General features: G+C 36.2%; 1 protein-coding gene across 1 annotated transcript; it reads right to left on the bottom strand.

Annotated features, from left to right (window-relative positions):
- Positions 1-14826: 14826 nt before the first annotated feature.
- On the bottom strand, positions 14827-17008 carry LOC111796760 (aspartyl protease family protein 2). The gene has a single exon (XM_023679513.2). It carries the CDS (start codon positions 16760-16762, stop codon positions 15083-15085), a length of 1680 nt encoding a protein of 559 aa, XP_023535281.1. The 5' UTR covers positions 16763-17008; the 3' UTR covers positions 14827-15082.
- Between the last annotated feature and the right edge of the window lie 484 nt (positions 17009-17492).

Raw genomic sequence — 17492 nt, 5'->3', positions numbered from 1 at the left:
CACGACCCACGACCCATAGGGAATGCGCAAACAATTCGGCCCAACTTGAATGCGACTCGCGAGTTTCATAGACCCGACCCAAAGTACGTGGCTCGACCACAAGCGACGACCACGTTTCCCTAGCCACGCACGTGCAAAGTCGTGCTCGTACCCTAGTCGTGACTCGTCCCGACTTGTTCATCAGTGCGCTCCTCGGCTCGGCTCACTATACTTTAACAACTTATCCAACTCAATATTCAATTTTGATACTGTTTCCTACGTTTTCAACCCTCTCGAAATTATTTTTGACATTATTTGGGGTATTTGAGGCCAGTAAGGAAATTTACTCAAATTCAATATTTTCTAGCCAAAATGAGGAGTAATCAATATGATTAGCTAAACTAAGTTTAATAATATGTCCTAAGAGTGTGATATGGATATGTAGAGGTTAAATTGTACGTTGAAGGATAATCTCGAAACAGTTATAAAATAGTTACGGACTCCGGCCAATGTCAAACAAGTAAGTGACTTTACCGTTGGTGTTAGTAGAATTGCATGATGTATGATGACGTATGCCCCGTGGCTCTTGCATGCGTCATAATCTTATGTTATGCTTATGTATGCTATGTGATGACATATTATGTCATGATGTGATGAAATGAAAACCATGAATGTAATGTTGTGCTTTGTCATGTTAAGCCATGATTATAGATTATATGATGGTGCAAGATGAAATTTATGATGATTACTATGCATACATGACTCATATATGTATCATGACACAGATGAAAGGAAGAACGAAATGATTATTATTTTATGCTATGATTTTAAACCATGGGGACCTCATGCATTTATGTATGTCATATGCATAAGGATATTTCCCTGTTTTGTTATGTTAGTACGGACGCGTGCCTTCGATATTTATGTTTTCCATGATAATATGTGGGTCTTTCCCCTTTGTGGCGTCCAGCGATGCATAAGCACGAAGTCAAGCCCAGAAATACGTATATGAGTTTGGTTGGTCCATCTACTCGTGTGTGGGTCATGTGTGGGGACGTACCACACATCCAACCTTGCCGAACTAGAAAGAGCTCAAAGTCATGTTATGTTGTTTCAAAGGAACATTACTAAACCCTAATAGTAGGGTTACTTACTTAGTATTTCTTAAAATACTCAAGTCACGTACTACCCTTATTTTTCAAGTAAAGATAAATTGCCCTTGCACGGATAATGGTGAATGCTGGAATGGTCATGGAAGATAAGGTAGGATAGTAGTATGCATTGTTTTCAATCCGTAGTTTCATATGTGGCTTTTCATTTTCGTACTAAAAAAAATTATGTTAAGGTTTTATATTTGATGATATTGTTATTTTTATTTCTTGTTTTAAATTAAACGTATAAGTCCACATTTTCGTTTGAAATGTTTTGTTTAAATCTCTGTATATGTTATTAAAGGCATGCATATAGTGACGTCTCTTATCTAAAAAAGAAAATTAGGGGTGTTACAGGAGCGATCCTAAGAATTGGATGACTAAGACTTAAAAAGATTAAAGGTTACTATCAATACCAACGACGTGCACCTTCTTTTTTAATAGCAGGACAAATATTATGAAAGAATCTGTGTTGGTTTTGTAATACAGAAATACATCTAATCCACTATCTATTTCGTATATTAGTCGTATAGCAATAATATATATGATATATTTTATATTTTGTAGGTCGATCGTATATCAATATTATATAATATACTTTATATTTTGTATATTAGCTTAGTTGAGTTGGGTGGATCGTGCAATAAGCCTCTCTCGACCCTCCGTGTATATTGATAATATATCTTATGTACTTCATATTTCATATATGAGTCATATATCAATAGTATATTTATATACTTTATATTTGGTATAGAAGTTAACTGATATACTCAAATGGTATGTCAATATTCATTTAAAATCCATTTCGAGTATAACATTTGTCGTGACCCAATTTTTGGAGTTTTTGAATCGCTTCAAATCTAGAAGCTTTTGGCTTATACGAGCCAAACAAACACCATAAACGAGAATAGGGGGAAGAGGAGACTCGGAAACGAAAGAAAAAGGAGGAAAAAGGACATCGAAAGCGACATTACCAAAGAGAGAGAAAGCTCGCCAAAATTCCTCTGATAATCGGGCGAAGAAGACGAATCCCGACCCGAGATCTGACCCACGCCCCGAACCGAAAATCCTCCTAGATGAGTCCAATGTCCACAGCCCAAACTGTGCCTCAGCCCAACCCAATCTCCATCGGCCTAACTTGTCAGTCGCAAACCGAACCCAAACCCGCAAGCCCAATCCACCTACGGACAGACGCCAGCCCAATACTCGACATTGTAACGATTCAGATTTTTCATTTTGCCTTATTTGGTTAAGATTTTATTTTTATTTCTATAAATGACAAGATATTATGTTATGCATTTATTCTTGCGGAAATGTGCAATTTTCAACAAGGAAGTTATTACCTTAATGGAAATGGTAACCATCCGAGTTTCTGGAATAAAATAAAATAAAATAAAATAAATAATTAAATGTAATCTCCCCGAAAATCGAAGGATTTCTATGAGACTTTTATTACCTAATAGAAACATTCTATTTCTCTAAGTTTCCTCATCCTAAAAACCCTAGAATGCCTTATTCGTAAATGTCTTGAGATTGTTTTTATATTCCTACGCCCAACCTTTTACATCCCTTGAAAACAATTTTCTCTCCAAATTTTCCTCCGGAACATTGGGGTTGCTCTTCGGAGGAAGAATCGAGTGGAAGTAAGGTATTGATGTCGGGATCATTGTGTCAAAGAAGATTGACCGTTGGAAATTGGTGTTGAGGACGTTGTGGGATCGTCGACGCGTCGTCGGAATCAGGGAGGCGGAAATTAGGGTTTCATGGCTTGTCGGGTAAGGAAGGTGAGGTTTTTGGAATCGGGTCGAGCCGCAGACGCACGCCCAACAGCTCCGGCAGCTTCGCACGCGTACACAGTGCGGCTCGGCTCGAACGTGTACGAAATCGTCTCGGTTCCGTCAATTCCCGCAGCTCGACTTGGTGACTTATTTGGTCGGCTCGGCATCTTGGCTTGGCGGCTCGGTATCACTATAATATATCAATTCCAAGGTTTTTGGCCCTTCCGAAGCCGTTTCTACCCTTAGTTTTACTATCTGAGGTCAGTATGGTTCCTAACCATCAAAGACAAATTGGGTCGAAAGTTTATTTTGATAAATAGCATGAGATTTGGCTAGGGTATGTTATGAAAGGTTCCTAAGTTTTTATGTGGTTATTATAGGACGTATTTAACCATTGTGATTAGCTTGTTGTGAGTGACTTCGGCCAAGGCCATCGAGGTAAGTGACCTTACTGTTGGAGTTAGCTTACTACGTGTTGTATGATGGTGTCTGTGGCCCCTGCATGCACCATGTTTTATTATGTGATATGACTATATGATGTATGAATTAGGTGACTGTTTATGCTATGAAATGTAATGGATTATGTTGACTGTTGGCTGTTTATGTTATGTGAAGTTATGAATGATATGTTAGTAATATATGTCATGAAAATGTTGATCGATGCCATAGATACACGTGATCGAGTCATGTCATGAGATGTTTATGCAACTGAAATGTACTTTCATGTTATGTGATATGTCATGTAATGTAAGTCACTAATTACATGGCATCTCACATGACTTACATTACATGACATATCACATAACATGAAAGTACATTTCAGTTGCATAAACATCTCATGACATGACTCGATAATACTACGTGTATCTATGGCATCGATCAACATTTTCATGACATATATTACTAACATATCATTCATAACTTCACATAACATAAACAGTCAACAGTCAACATAATCCACTACGTTTCATAGCATAAACAGTCACATAATTCATACATCATATAGTCATATCACATAATAAAACGTGGTGCATGGAGGAGCCACATGACACGCACCATCATACAACACCTAGTAAGCTAACTCCAACAGTAAGGTCACTTACCTCGATGGCCTTAACCGAAGTCACTCACAATAAGCTAATCCCAACGGTTAAATACATCCTATAATAACCACGTAAAAAACTTAGGAATCTTTCATAACATACCCTAGGCAAATCTCATGCTATTTATCAAAATAAACTCCCAACCCAATCTGTCTTTGACGGGTAGGAACCATATTGACCTCAGATGGTAAAACTAAGGGCAGAAACGGCTTCGGAAGGGCCAAAAACCTTGAGATCGATATATTATAGTAATATCGAGCCGCCAAGCCGAGCTGCCGAACCGAACAACTAAGTCGCCAAGCTGAGCTGCGGGAATTGACGGAACCGAGACAATTTCGTACACGTGCGAGTCGAGCCGCACTGTGTACGCATGCGAAGCTGCCGGAGCTGTTGGGCGTGCGTCTGCGACTTGACCCGATTCCAAAAACCTTGCCTTCCTTACCCGACAAGCGACGAAACCCTAGTTTCCGCCTCCCCGATTCCGGCGGCGCGCTGACGATCCCACAACGTCCTCAACACCGATTTCCAACGGTCAATCTTCTTTGACACAATGATCCCGACATCAATACCTTACTTCCACTCGATTCTTCCTCCGAAGAGCAACCCTAATGTTCCGTAGGAAAGTTTAGAGAGAAAATCGTTTTTAAGGGATGTAAAAGGTTGGGCATACGAATATAAAAATAATCTCAGACATTTACCCTAATGCATTCTAGGGTTTTAGGATAAGGAAACAGGGCTTTAGGATAAGGAATGTAACAACGGAGAAAAATAAAATAATAATAATAATAAATAAATAATTAATTAATTAATAAAAATAAAATAAAATAAAAACATTTGGTAACATCCCTCCTCCTTCCTTCAATCTTTATCCACTCCTTTCCTAAAAATAAATGTGTCAACAAATCAGGAATTCCTCTAAAAACAACTGCTGATTTATCCAGAATTTCTTCCTTCCTACAAAAACAAATTAAAAAAAAAAAAACAAAAAAACAAAAGGTTTAAGCAGATTTAATTCGGCCAAAGAGATATGTCATTTGAAGAGGTCAGTAGTCAGTATGTTAAATCTTCATCTTATTTTATTAAGTTAAATTAGAGATTAAATGAAAAGAATTTTGTATGAGTTTTAGGAAATCACCAAATGAATTAGAGATTTAGGTTGTCAATAATTTTATATGAATTATAGAAAAAGAATATAACCAAATGAATTAAATTAAAAGCTAAGAATATAATTGTTAACTAAATCAGGAGGAAGACAAAGGAAATAAGGAAAAAACCAAAGAGATGGAAATCCAGAATACTGATATCTGAAAAGAAAAAAAAGAAAAAAGAAAAAATAAAAAGGAAAGATTTGGAAGTAAGGATAGATTAACTAAATTGGCCAATAATATCTCCAAAATAATTATAGGGGAAGAGGGAAGATTGAAGAAAGATTTGTTGAACATAATTTTTTTAAAAATAAAATAGTAAATATCAGGGACAAAGAACTCTATCAAATTATGTCTAACCGTCATTACCATAATCTTTTATAGACTTCAAACTTGAAACTGATGTCATGGGCTCACATAGGTTGACTTAGATTTTAATGGACTTTCATTAAGGATAACGATGGAACATCTGCCTAAGCTAACCAAGTAAGTGACCTTACTATCGACATGATTATATTTGCTGTTGACATGTGCCTCGTGGTTCTGCACGTGTCATATATATTGATATGTGTGAATTGTCTGTGGATCGATATGCTTCTTATTTGTTATGTATATGTTATAATATGTGAATTGTTTGATAATAATTACGGTACGATGTGTTCAATGATATGTTTGAGATAAGATACGAGAATGATGCACAAAACGAAATGTAACGATAGGAGTAAAATATGTTCATGAAACGTTAAGGTTAGGTTACATACCAGAGTGATATGGATAAGAGAGAATGATGGAAGAATACGGTTAGGCTACGGGTAGAAAGGGATAGGTTTGTGATAGATTGATAGAACGATAGTGTTAGGTTACGTTCTTGTGATGATATGACTGAGGTATGTTCACGTAATGATATGTCTGTGATAGGTATAAGAACGTTAAGGCTATGATAAGTTAGATAACGATATGACTACGATTTACGTTATGACTTGTTTATGATATGATACATTGTGATGCGATATGTCATGGTATGATGTGTATATGATAAAATGTTATGTTAAAAGCATAGAACGTTATGTTAGATCTCTTAAATTGTGTGTATACAGCATGATATGAATGACATGAAATTACGATAAATGGCATGAAATATAACTCCGTTAGAATTATGTATGATTTGAGAACTGAAGAATGAGAAACGATATGATATGAATGATGAACGATATATGAAATGATATGATATGTACATAATGCTAGCGGGGTTGTATTAGAGGATAATAAAAATGGAAAAGTTTTGGGATCTCATGCATTATGTGTGCGCATGCATTTAGGGGGATACCCCTATCCCATCACGAGGGTACGGACGCGTACATCCAATGGCAGGACAACGATCGTTATGCTTTGCATAGCGCTGCCGTGACGGTTACTAGTTCTAGCGGGTGTCTGGCCTAAGGGTCTCCCAGAGTATGCCCACTAGATAAGGAAGGTAGCCCAGCGTGTGCGAACTAGCTGGTGAGCCCATACTCGCACGTATGGGCTGTGTGTAGAGTATATGGTACACGTCCAAAATTACCCGTTAGGACAGCGCCGTAGGAAAAACGAAACGAAACGAAAGATAGGTCCCATCATTTCATTGCATGTGATTGTTGCATTTAACCCAATAGTGGGGTCACTTACTGAGTATTTCTTTAAATACTCAAGCCATGTGCTACTACATTTTTCAGGTTAACGACGGCATTGCAACTCGAGATCATGGCACATGCATAGGATAGTGGTATTTATTTTCTTAGACTTAGGCTAGAATAGGATGTTTTAAACTTAAACGCTTATTTATTTTATTTTGGGTCTTTTGTTGTGTCGTTTTAAGGATGTTTTCGAAAACACGTAAGTCCATGGCTGTGTTTTAAGATAAAGGTTATGTTTTATGAAATTTGAATGAAGTATTCCGCATTCAATGTTTATGGTACATATACAGTAGCGACCTTAAATTAAGTAGAAAATTTCGGGTCATCACAAGGAAACTTAAAGAAATAGGGATGTTTCTATTAGATAATAAAAGTCTTGCAGGAAATCCTTCGATTTCCGGGGAGATTACATTTAATTATTTATTTTATTTTTATTTGATTTGATTTTATTCGAGAAACTCGAATTGTTACTATTTTCATTAAGGTAATAACTTCCTTATTGAAAATTGCATCTTTTCCGGCGACAATAAATGCATAATATAATATCTTGTCATTTACAGAAATAAAAATAAAATCTTAACCAAAGAAGGCAAAAATGGAAAATCTGAATGGTTGCACTGATGACCGAGCCCACCTGCAACCAAAACCCTGTTGCCCATCGCAACCCAAAACCCGCGACCGAAGTCTGACCTGCCTGACGACCCGCGCCTTGACCCAACCTCAGCCTGCACACACGACCGCTTCTGTTGCGCCACATGTCAGCGTCTGGCGCAAACACCCCCTTGGCTCCAGCGGCTTGATCGGCTCGGTGGCGGCTCCTCGGCTCTGGCAGCTTATTCAGCTTGAGAAACCTATTTTTCGACCTGTTCGGCACCGCTCAGACCCTCTCGGACTCGATTTTAACCCTGTTTAAGGAACCAACCACCAACGAAAGCGTATGACGCATATGAGGAGCTAGGAGATTACGTGTACATTTTAGGGAGTACTTTGGCTAAGGCCTACCAAGTAAGTGGCCCTACCGTCGTAGGTTACACAATTGTATGTTGTATGTTGACACGTGCTCGTGTATTCGTATGTGTCATTAAATTGTATGTTAGACTGTTACACTTTAATACGTTAATTGTGAAATGTGCACGTGTGCTATTTTTGTATTGATTTGATGTGCGATATAGTGTGACGTGATGTGTTGTGTTTAGAATGTTTATGTGATCACGATGTGATTTCTTTATGAATCGCACATCCTAATATGTTATAATGAAAGTATGAGATGTGATGTTATGTTTCCTAATTGTATGTAAACAACCTGATATGTATGGCATGAAATCACTATAAATGACATGAAATATAAGTTCATTAGAATAATGTATTATGTGAAGACTGAAAAATGAGAAATGATATTGACATGAACAAAAAAAAGGATAGCGGAGTTGTATTTAATAATGTTGAAAATGGAAAAATATTGAGACCTCATGCATTATGTGTACTCATGCATTGAGGGATACCCTTATTCCATCACGAAAAAAAGGGCGCGTACATCCATTAGGCAGACGAAGTATCATTATGTTTTACATAATGTTGTCCTGACGGTTACTAATTCTAACGGGTATCCAGCATAAGAGCTACTAGAGCAGGCTCGCCTAACAAGATAAGGGGTCCAGCGGTGTGCGCATTGACTGGTGTGCCCATACCTGCACGTATGGGCTGTGTGTAGAGTATATGGTACACATCCAAGTTGTTGGTTAGGATAGTGCCGTAGGAAAAACAGATTAATATGATAGGTCCCATCATTGCATTTGCATGTGTTTGTTGCATAACCCTGATAGAAAGGCAAGGCAAGGCACCCATGTGAGACTACAGATTAATATGATAGGTCCCGTCATTGCATTTGCATGTTCTAGAAATACTCAAGCCTCGTGCTACTACATTTTCATATAAAGGCAAGGCACCCATGTGAGACTGATGGAAGCATCGCAAATATCGTGGCACATGCATAGGATAGATTGCTTTCCATGCATAGTATAAGTTAGTATAGGTTGAGTTTCCTTTACATTATTAGTATAGGTTAGTATAGGTTGGATTGTAATTGCATTAATAAATTATAGGTTAGTATAGGATATTTAATTCATCATTGTTTTTCCTTTCTTTCTATTGTATTTTTTTATCCATGAGGTAATAGAGGAGGTATGAATTAATGTCTAAACTATAAAGTGTCCATTAAAGCCACTCCGCATTAAATGTAAGGTTAGAAGTATAGTAATGGTCTTAGATTAAATAGGAAAAATTTAGGGCCGTTACACGCGTCTCCTTGCTTCTGCTGACATGTGGCCTGTTCCAAGGCCCGATGCGTTGTTTCTCTCACCATTTGAAATGTGTCTCGATGAATGCTAGATTTGTTCTTTTGTTCGTTGATCAACACATGTAACCTACGTTTCATCTTCTTCGACACACGAGTTCCAGATTCATCACAATTTCCATAGTTTTTCCTATTTTCTTCATATTTATGTATCTTTTTTCGATTTAACTCGATTCCCTTGCTACAATTGAGTAACTTTCTACCATCTTTCCAAAGAAAATTAATTTAACTCGGGTCAGTCGACTATACTAATAAAAAAAATAGTATTCAAAATTGGTCTATATTTGAATATTTACTGATTCTGAACCCATTGGAACTCCAAGTTTTGGTGAGTGTGAAATTCTAGCCAAAATAATATATTAAAACTTTAGGACCCAATTCAATCGAAAACTCACAAATACGGAGAAAAACTATGAACAAAAGTTTGAAACCTTTCCATCTCGATCCCCTCGTTTCTTGACGGATTTGGACGATTCAAGTATCCATACCGAATTTCCACAACATTCTGAAAAGATTTTGGAAGGGACCTTGGCTCGAAAATGCCTCCTCGTGACGATTAGAATACCCACATCTCCTAATTAATTCACATTCATTTACATGATTTACGTGGAGGTTGGAAATGACCAAAATACCCTTTGAGATTGACTTTGACTATTTTTCATATTTTTCTTCGGGCTCATGTGATTTTCTATTCTAATTCATCTTAAAAATCGACCTCTAAGAGCCTCAATCAAATTAGGAAGTTAAAATTTTAAAGTAAAAATAAAAAAAAATTAGTTCGGACTCGTGTCATACAACATTGATGTAACTGTAATAATCTATACTTAAATTACATTTTGAATGAGTATCGATATGCTACTTTAATGAAATACTTTAAATGCATTTTGAATGAGTATTAATATACTATTGAATATTAATAATATTATATTTTAAATGAATACACCAATCTTTAATTTTTACTTTAAATAAGTGTTGATATATTACTCATATATTTAAAATGCATTTTTAATAATTAATATATTATTGATATATGAGGTGTATGAAGGGGGTGTTTGGTTGGTGGGAATGAGCTAATAATACTTTAAATATAATTAATGGATTCAAATTAAATTTTCAACTAACAATTATGGACTATAATTAATTATAATTAATTTAATATTATATTGTAATAATTATTTTTTTATTATTTTTTTAATAATATATGATTTATTATAGGACAACCCTAATCTTCGGCACACCATACCAGCTTTTATTGAAGCAAGAACCTTTGAATCAAAGAAATTAACACCTTTTTGTATAAAATTCGGATCAACGTTACGATGAAAGATCTAGAAGCAAGATTTTGATCAATCAAGAGATAAGGCTAGAATTAGATTACCTCTTACGATCAAAGATCTAGAAGCAAGATTTGGAACCTTACTCTAATTTGAGTCACTCTACAATCGAACTTGATCAAGACTTGATTGAATGGCTTGTTTCACCCACAATTGAACTTAATCAAGACTTGATTGAATGGCTTGAGTCACTCTACAATCGAACTTGATCAAGGCTTGATTGAATGGCTCAAATGCAATTCTATCACAAGAATGCTTGAAATTTAAAAATGACAAAATTGATACTCGGATTACTAAAAGAAACGTCTTAATTTGAGATATCAATTTCATTCATCCACTAATATGATTTTTAAAAATAGTGCTTAGATTCAAAATCTATGGTTGGCTAATTATTTCAAGATATTCTATTCTCGGGTATCTTATTTACCGAAATCTTAAACAAAACTTACAACCAAATGAATTTGAATGAGCGTTGATATTCTATATTGATACATCAATGTTATTATCGAAACAGTATTTAAAACAAGTGAGGCTGAGAATGAACTATACGCTCTATAATGGATAACTATGATGTAGAAACTGGGTTATGTTCGACTTTGGGTTTAGAAGTGTTTGGAGGTGAGTTAGACATGTTTTGTTCCCTTCTAATTTGTTGTCAAGGTGCTATTATAAACTTAACAACCGAAGATAATGTGTTATCATCAACCTCTACAATACTCTAATTAGAATGATTGTCAACATATTAGAGTGGCACAAGCAGAAGCGTGGTGGGCCCATAACCCACAGGTCCCAAGATCGAAACTTGGCTCTGATAAAGTTAGGTCAACTTTGTGGTAACCTACTTGTCCCTTGTCAAGACTAGTTAATCGGACCTCAACTTTTAACCCGTTGCTACATGCAATAGTATCTCACACCATTAGTCGCGGGGCATGATCTGTTGCCTTAACACAACTTCTTGTGTAGTCCAATCCCCTCTTCGGGATTGATTTACGGAATCGCAACGTTAGCCTTATTTCTTGTGTAGTCCAATCCCCTCTTCGGGATTGATTTACGGAATCGCAACGTTAGCCTTATTCCATTTCTACATGCACTAGCTATTCATGTGGTTCTAAGTCCTCTTTAGGATCGAAGAAGCTAGCTATTCATGTGGTTCTAAGCCCTCTTTAGGATCGATTTATAGAATTGTGGTGTCAGTCTTGATGTCGTTGAGGTCTACTAGGTTCTTAAGGCGTCTCAGCGACTCGAATTTCGTGTCTCATTTCAAGTATGTTTGGGACTAAAACCTCGATGATATTCCAACCTCTGAGTGCTTTCAAGTCTATACCTCTGATTGTCGCTCACGATCTTATGGTACTCGATATATTGAAAACACGGTGACCTAAGTCAACTTGAAAATTGCTCTAGCTCTAGCATCCTAAGCTTAACTTGGTTCATGCATGCTTTTCTAGGGAGATATTCCTATCGATCACATAAAGCAAAAAGAACTCATTCTAATCATTCATGCATACGAGAGATATTTGTATCAATCATCTGAAGTACATATATCATAATCTAAGCATTCAAGCACTCTTAAGGGGAGATAACATTCATCAATTACTTGGAGCACAAGCCATAATATATCATCATCAATTACTTGGAGCACAAGCCATATATATCATCCTCCTTTCATACACGGTGGAAAGTAAAATAAGTAGGCATGTAGATTAAATTCTCGTCCTAGGGGCATTTTAGTAATTTTTCATATCATATATAATATTCTCATAAAAATATCCCTTCTAGACTCCTAAACATGCATATTCTAATTACGTAAGGTACGATATGTTCGCATGCTAGCACGATCTAGCGATCCCTCTAATTATTGCTTGCCTAAAATTTGTGTGGATGAAGTATGCCCTCCCAAGCTTGCCTTCTGGAAGCTCCAGATTTTGTGAAAACTCACTGGTAGGTCTTGATTAAAGTAAAATTACGATCAATATCGAAACCGGGACAGAAAACAGTCGAACAGGTAAAAAAATAACTCATGTGCTTGCACATGCTCAAGGAGGGTTCCATGCGTAGGCTTCATGCGTGCATGTCATGCTTAACTAACCACAGGTCGGGTCACAGTTTGGGTCAATTCATTAGTAACTAGTCACAGGTCGAAGTTTGGGTGGATGGTTTCAAGTCACGCCACAAGTCGATTCTCGGGTCCTATCTAATACTACAGGTGTCACCGCAAGACGTTTGATGCGTTGCTCCAACCCACTATCACCACATGTCCTTCAATATGATTTCTTCACAAGGGTATAGAGTTTTAATTTGTCTTTACAAGAATATTTTTCTTGTAATTAATTTTGAACCACGAGAATATATAATCGAGTCCAAAAATCGACTAATAATTCAATACTTATAGTTCTTGACAAACACCAAAACTCATACCTCTATTCTGATTCACTCGAATTTTCTTCACGAAAAATGCACAAAAATCGTACAAGATCATCATATTAAAATTTGAGAACTTAATTCCTCAAAAATCTTATTGATGTGAAGAAAAATAGAGAACGAATGAGGAGGAAAAAAAAAAAAAAACTACCGTACATTCTTTCTTAATTCTAGATAGTTTAAGACGATTCAAGAGTCTAGAATGCTTCTCGACAAAATTCTTAGAGAGAATTCATTGAAAGGAGTTTGATAGAATCGGACTTTTGGTGGGTGAATCGAGAGGTCTCCACGGATTAAGCTAGGAGCGGAAATGACCAAAATACCCATTGAAGTTGACTTTGACCATTTTTTTTTTTTTTTATAATTTCTCACTATTTTCTTTTATGATTTTCCTAAGTTCTAGGATTTTTTCTTTTAAAAAAAATCTCTTTTACACCCTATTGAAATTTAACCTCTAAAACTCATAATAAAATCTAAGAAATTCAAACACTAAAGAAATAAATTAGGTATTAAATTTCTGGTCGAGGCTCGGGTGTTAAGAAATCAAATGGTAAGCCCTCACAGTAAAAAGTTCATTATTCGCTCAGAATTAAGATCGAGTCGCATACGATTCTTATATGAAATATTAATCTTCTCAATTAAATGATTTATAAAAAAGATTAAATATTTTGATGTTTATTCTTATACCAATTCATTGTATATGATACATCCGCTCACAAATCTTTACATGAACGATTTAGATCAAAACATTTGTAACAATTATAAAGTGTGTCGTAGTGTCACTCAAGAATAAAGAAAAAGAACGAAAGACAAGGACAACAACTAAGATTAAGAATCAAGAACCAAGCACGACCAGGTCCGTAGACTAGGCCATGATAAGAACAAGAACGTTATAAGAAAGAGTATTGTACTCTAGCATACCCTAAGACATGATTAAGAGCATACAAGTAGGCTACTTACTGAGTTTTTGTCTCATATTTAAGAAGGAGCTAGTCGAGGATGGAAGTGGATTTGAAGCAGTCTGCCACGCTATTTTTCAACTGTTTTATTGTTTTAAATTATTTTATTTACTCTACCAAATATATTCAAACTTTATTTTGAATTGATAAGAAAAATGCATTTATGTTTTTTTTAAATGTAATTTTTTTAAAAAAAATTTTACGCTTCTAAGTATGTTTTAACTCAGTAGCGACTTGAATCAGAAAATTGGGTCATCACAAGGCTCTAACTTTGTTCATACCCTATAAACTCTTTAGATTAATACTTAGATCATGATATTTTTATATATCAAGTTCAAGAATACACTTTGACCTTGGACGCTTTGTACCATAAATAATATTAAATTGTAATCAAAATAATAAATTCATTATTAAAATTAAATTATTAATTACGAAGTTTATGACATAAATCCCAACATCATTTTGATTACATGGGTTGAATTGATTACTGAAAGCCGTGTGGTTTAGAATAAGTGATTATGCATTTAATTGTGGATAATGTATTGATTGATTCTAGAAAATGAATAAACCACGTGTATTATAGGGAAACATGATTATGCTGGTATGTTATGACTCGCACATGATCTATATTTTATAATGAGTATACTATGTATAGACAACTAGAATTTCGCCAACTAATTTATAATTGTGAATGTGTCTTGATTTACAACGGTTTATACAATACCATCGATAGTTGGAAATGAAGTAGGATCGCTACTCTATGATGATTGCATGTCGTTAGTTAATCGTTAATAGTGATCTTGTCTTGATTGACAAGAGTCAGTGCCCTATGATTATGAGTTGGTATACGATAGGGCCATTCTCTTGTCAAGAGCTTGATCGAGTTGCACCGTTTTAGATGAGTTAGATTCAAGAACTAAAAATTAAGGATAAAGAAACCAAAATTTAAAATTATGAAAAAATAGAAAAGAAAAATGCTATGTTGCTTTTTTTGGTCACTACAAAATCACCCAATTTCTATATGCATTATGCTCTCCTTTTTTTCATAGGAGAAAAATTAAATTGTTAATACTAAAAAAATAAATTAATAATACAAAAAAAAAAAAAAAAAAAAAAAAAAAAAAAAAGTGTTCTTCTTCTTCTTCTTCCTGCTAAGATTAAAATTATGTTTAGACATGGAGTTAAATCAAACTTCTGCACATCTCATCGGCGCGTACCCCAATCTGGAGTTCTTCGTATCGTACAATATGTGGAAATTCTGCTGCTGGTAATTTCCGATGATCGACAGCCCCGATTTTGGAGTTCCTAACATCGCCAAGCACACTATATCCAATTGCTCGATTCTGATCAAGTAATTCTCCACCGGAAAGTTCCACACCGCACCGTCCGCGAACTGGATTCCGAATTCTGGAAATTCCAATTTATCGACGCTGGACACGTTGTAGCAAGGATGTAAGATCGGAAAATCATCAACCAGTTTGTAGCCTTTCACTTTCCTCATGAATGCTTCTTTGATGATCTGGTAAGCCGGATCCGAGAAATAGCTGAGAGTTGTGCCGGAATCGATGATTGTTCCGCCGGCACCGTCGGCGGAGAGGTTCCAGATCCCCTCCGGGATGTGGAGTTTCTCGCCTCCGACGAATATCGATTTGATTTGCAGGTAGTAGAATGTATCGACTGGATTTTCCTTTCCGTTGATAAGAGATGTGAAATTCAGTTTTGGATGAGTTAATAGATCTCTGTCTTCGCCGAAAATCAGCTTGCTGCTCACGCTTGTATCGCTGTTTCGATCGACAAGACAGTAGGAAAAGGAATGGCCGTAGAGCGATTGAAGCTGCGAGGAGAAAGAGAGCGGTCCTCGGCCAAGCCCTAATAGTCCAGCGGCGCCATGGAAGAGGCCTCTGTTCCAATGGCCACATCCAAACATCACATTCTCCACTTTCCGAAACTCCGACTTCCCCGACGAGGTTAGATTGATTGTAAAAGTTTCAAGCGCGAAATCACCTGTGGTGTTCGAACTATCGCCGTACCAGTAGAAATAAGGGCACGATTGAGTCTCGATTTTGCACGGCTGCGGTGGATCTGGAGACGAAACTAATTGACATCGAGGATCGTTACAGGTTATGTTTCTGAAAGAAATTGAATCTTTAGGGTTGTAATGAGGCCCGTTTTGCTCGAAACAATCGTAGCAAGGGACACATTGAATCCAGTTCAAATCACTTCCAGTATCGAGAATCAGAGAGAAATGTTTGGGCGGAGAACCGACGAAAACGTCGATGAAGTACTCACCAGAGCCGAGACTAACGCCGGATTCCAAAGTAGCCATAAGCTGACCGGAGAAGTAATCGGCGTAAGATTCCTGCGACGGAGCCGGAGAAACCGCCTCCTCCGCCAGTTTCATTTTCTCAACGTTGCTCTTCTTCAACCTCGAAGTCATATCTTGATTCTTCCTCTCAGCGATTCTCGTATGAAGCGTCTGGATTCTTGCCAAATCCCTAACAGCAGATTCAGTAATCGATTCCTTAGGTTCGGTTTCTCGACTCATTGACCGCTTCTTCAAGTGAAGCTTCACCGATTGCTTCACTGAATCCGCCATTAAACTCTCTACCTCTCCTTGTTCTTCACCTTCATTTCCAAAGCTACACGGAGCACTAGCAGATGAAGCCGCAATACCTGAACTAAGATTTTCCCCCAAATCGATTCCGAAAATACCAGAGCGATTGGAGTTGTTGAATCCTTGACGAACATGCGCTTCTGCAATCGAATCAAATACGGCAGAGAAAAGCAAAAAGGAAATCAACAAAACAAACAGTTTACAACTCTGAAAACCTCTGCTACATCCTGTTTGGTAACCGAGAAACTCCATTACGCATCACTCAAATGAGAGATGGAAGAATCAACTAATTTCACAGATCTCACAGAGAGGAACAAAATCAAATCAAGAAAGTGAAATGAAAACAGATTCAAGAGAACAAAGCAAACAGGAATTGTGAAGACCAGGAGACGAAATCCCGGAAAAGAGAAGCGCGAAAACGGGGAGGAGAGAGAAGGAGAAGAGTCAGAGAGAGAGAGAGAGAGAGAGAGAGAGATTAGGGATTTGTAATAAATTTGGTGGATTCAAAGAGGGCGCAATTCAATTCAACGCGCTTTCATATAAATATTTCGAGATATTTAAATTTAATTAAATTGAGGGCATACGATATACAATATATATATATATATATATATATATATATATATATATATATATATATAATTAAATTATGTAATTTTGAAATTTAAATTATTTTTTAAATTAGTTTCAATGGGTTTTTTTTGGTCTATAAATATTATTAAATTAAATAGGATATTTTATTTTTTTTAATATAATTATATTAAAAATCCTTTGGAATAATATTTTTATAAAAAATTAAAAAAAAAAATCAAAAGAGAATCTGATTCTTAAAAAATAAGTGAGGAATTTTGTGGAGGTAAATATTGAAATAGGAGGATGGAATCTTGCAAATTCCTGATTCCCATCGAAATTAATGGAGAATTTTGCAGAATTGAATAATGAAATAAGAGGATGTAACCTCGCAAACTTTCAATCCTTACAA

The sequence above is a fragment of the Cucurbita pepo genome, chromosome 6 (assembly GCF_057944985.1).
Source record: "Cucurbita pepo subsp. pepo isolate OVF chromosome 6, ASM5794498v1, whole genome shotgun sequence".
In the NCBI taxonomy this organism is placed as follows: Eukaryota; Viridiplantae; Streptophyta; class Magnoliopsida; order Cucurbitales; family Cucurbitaceae; genus Cucurbita; species Cucurbita pepo.
This window is presented reverse-complemented; position numbering and strand designations above follow the sequence as displayed.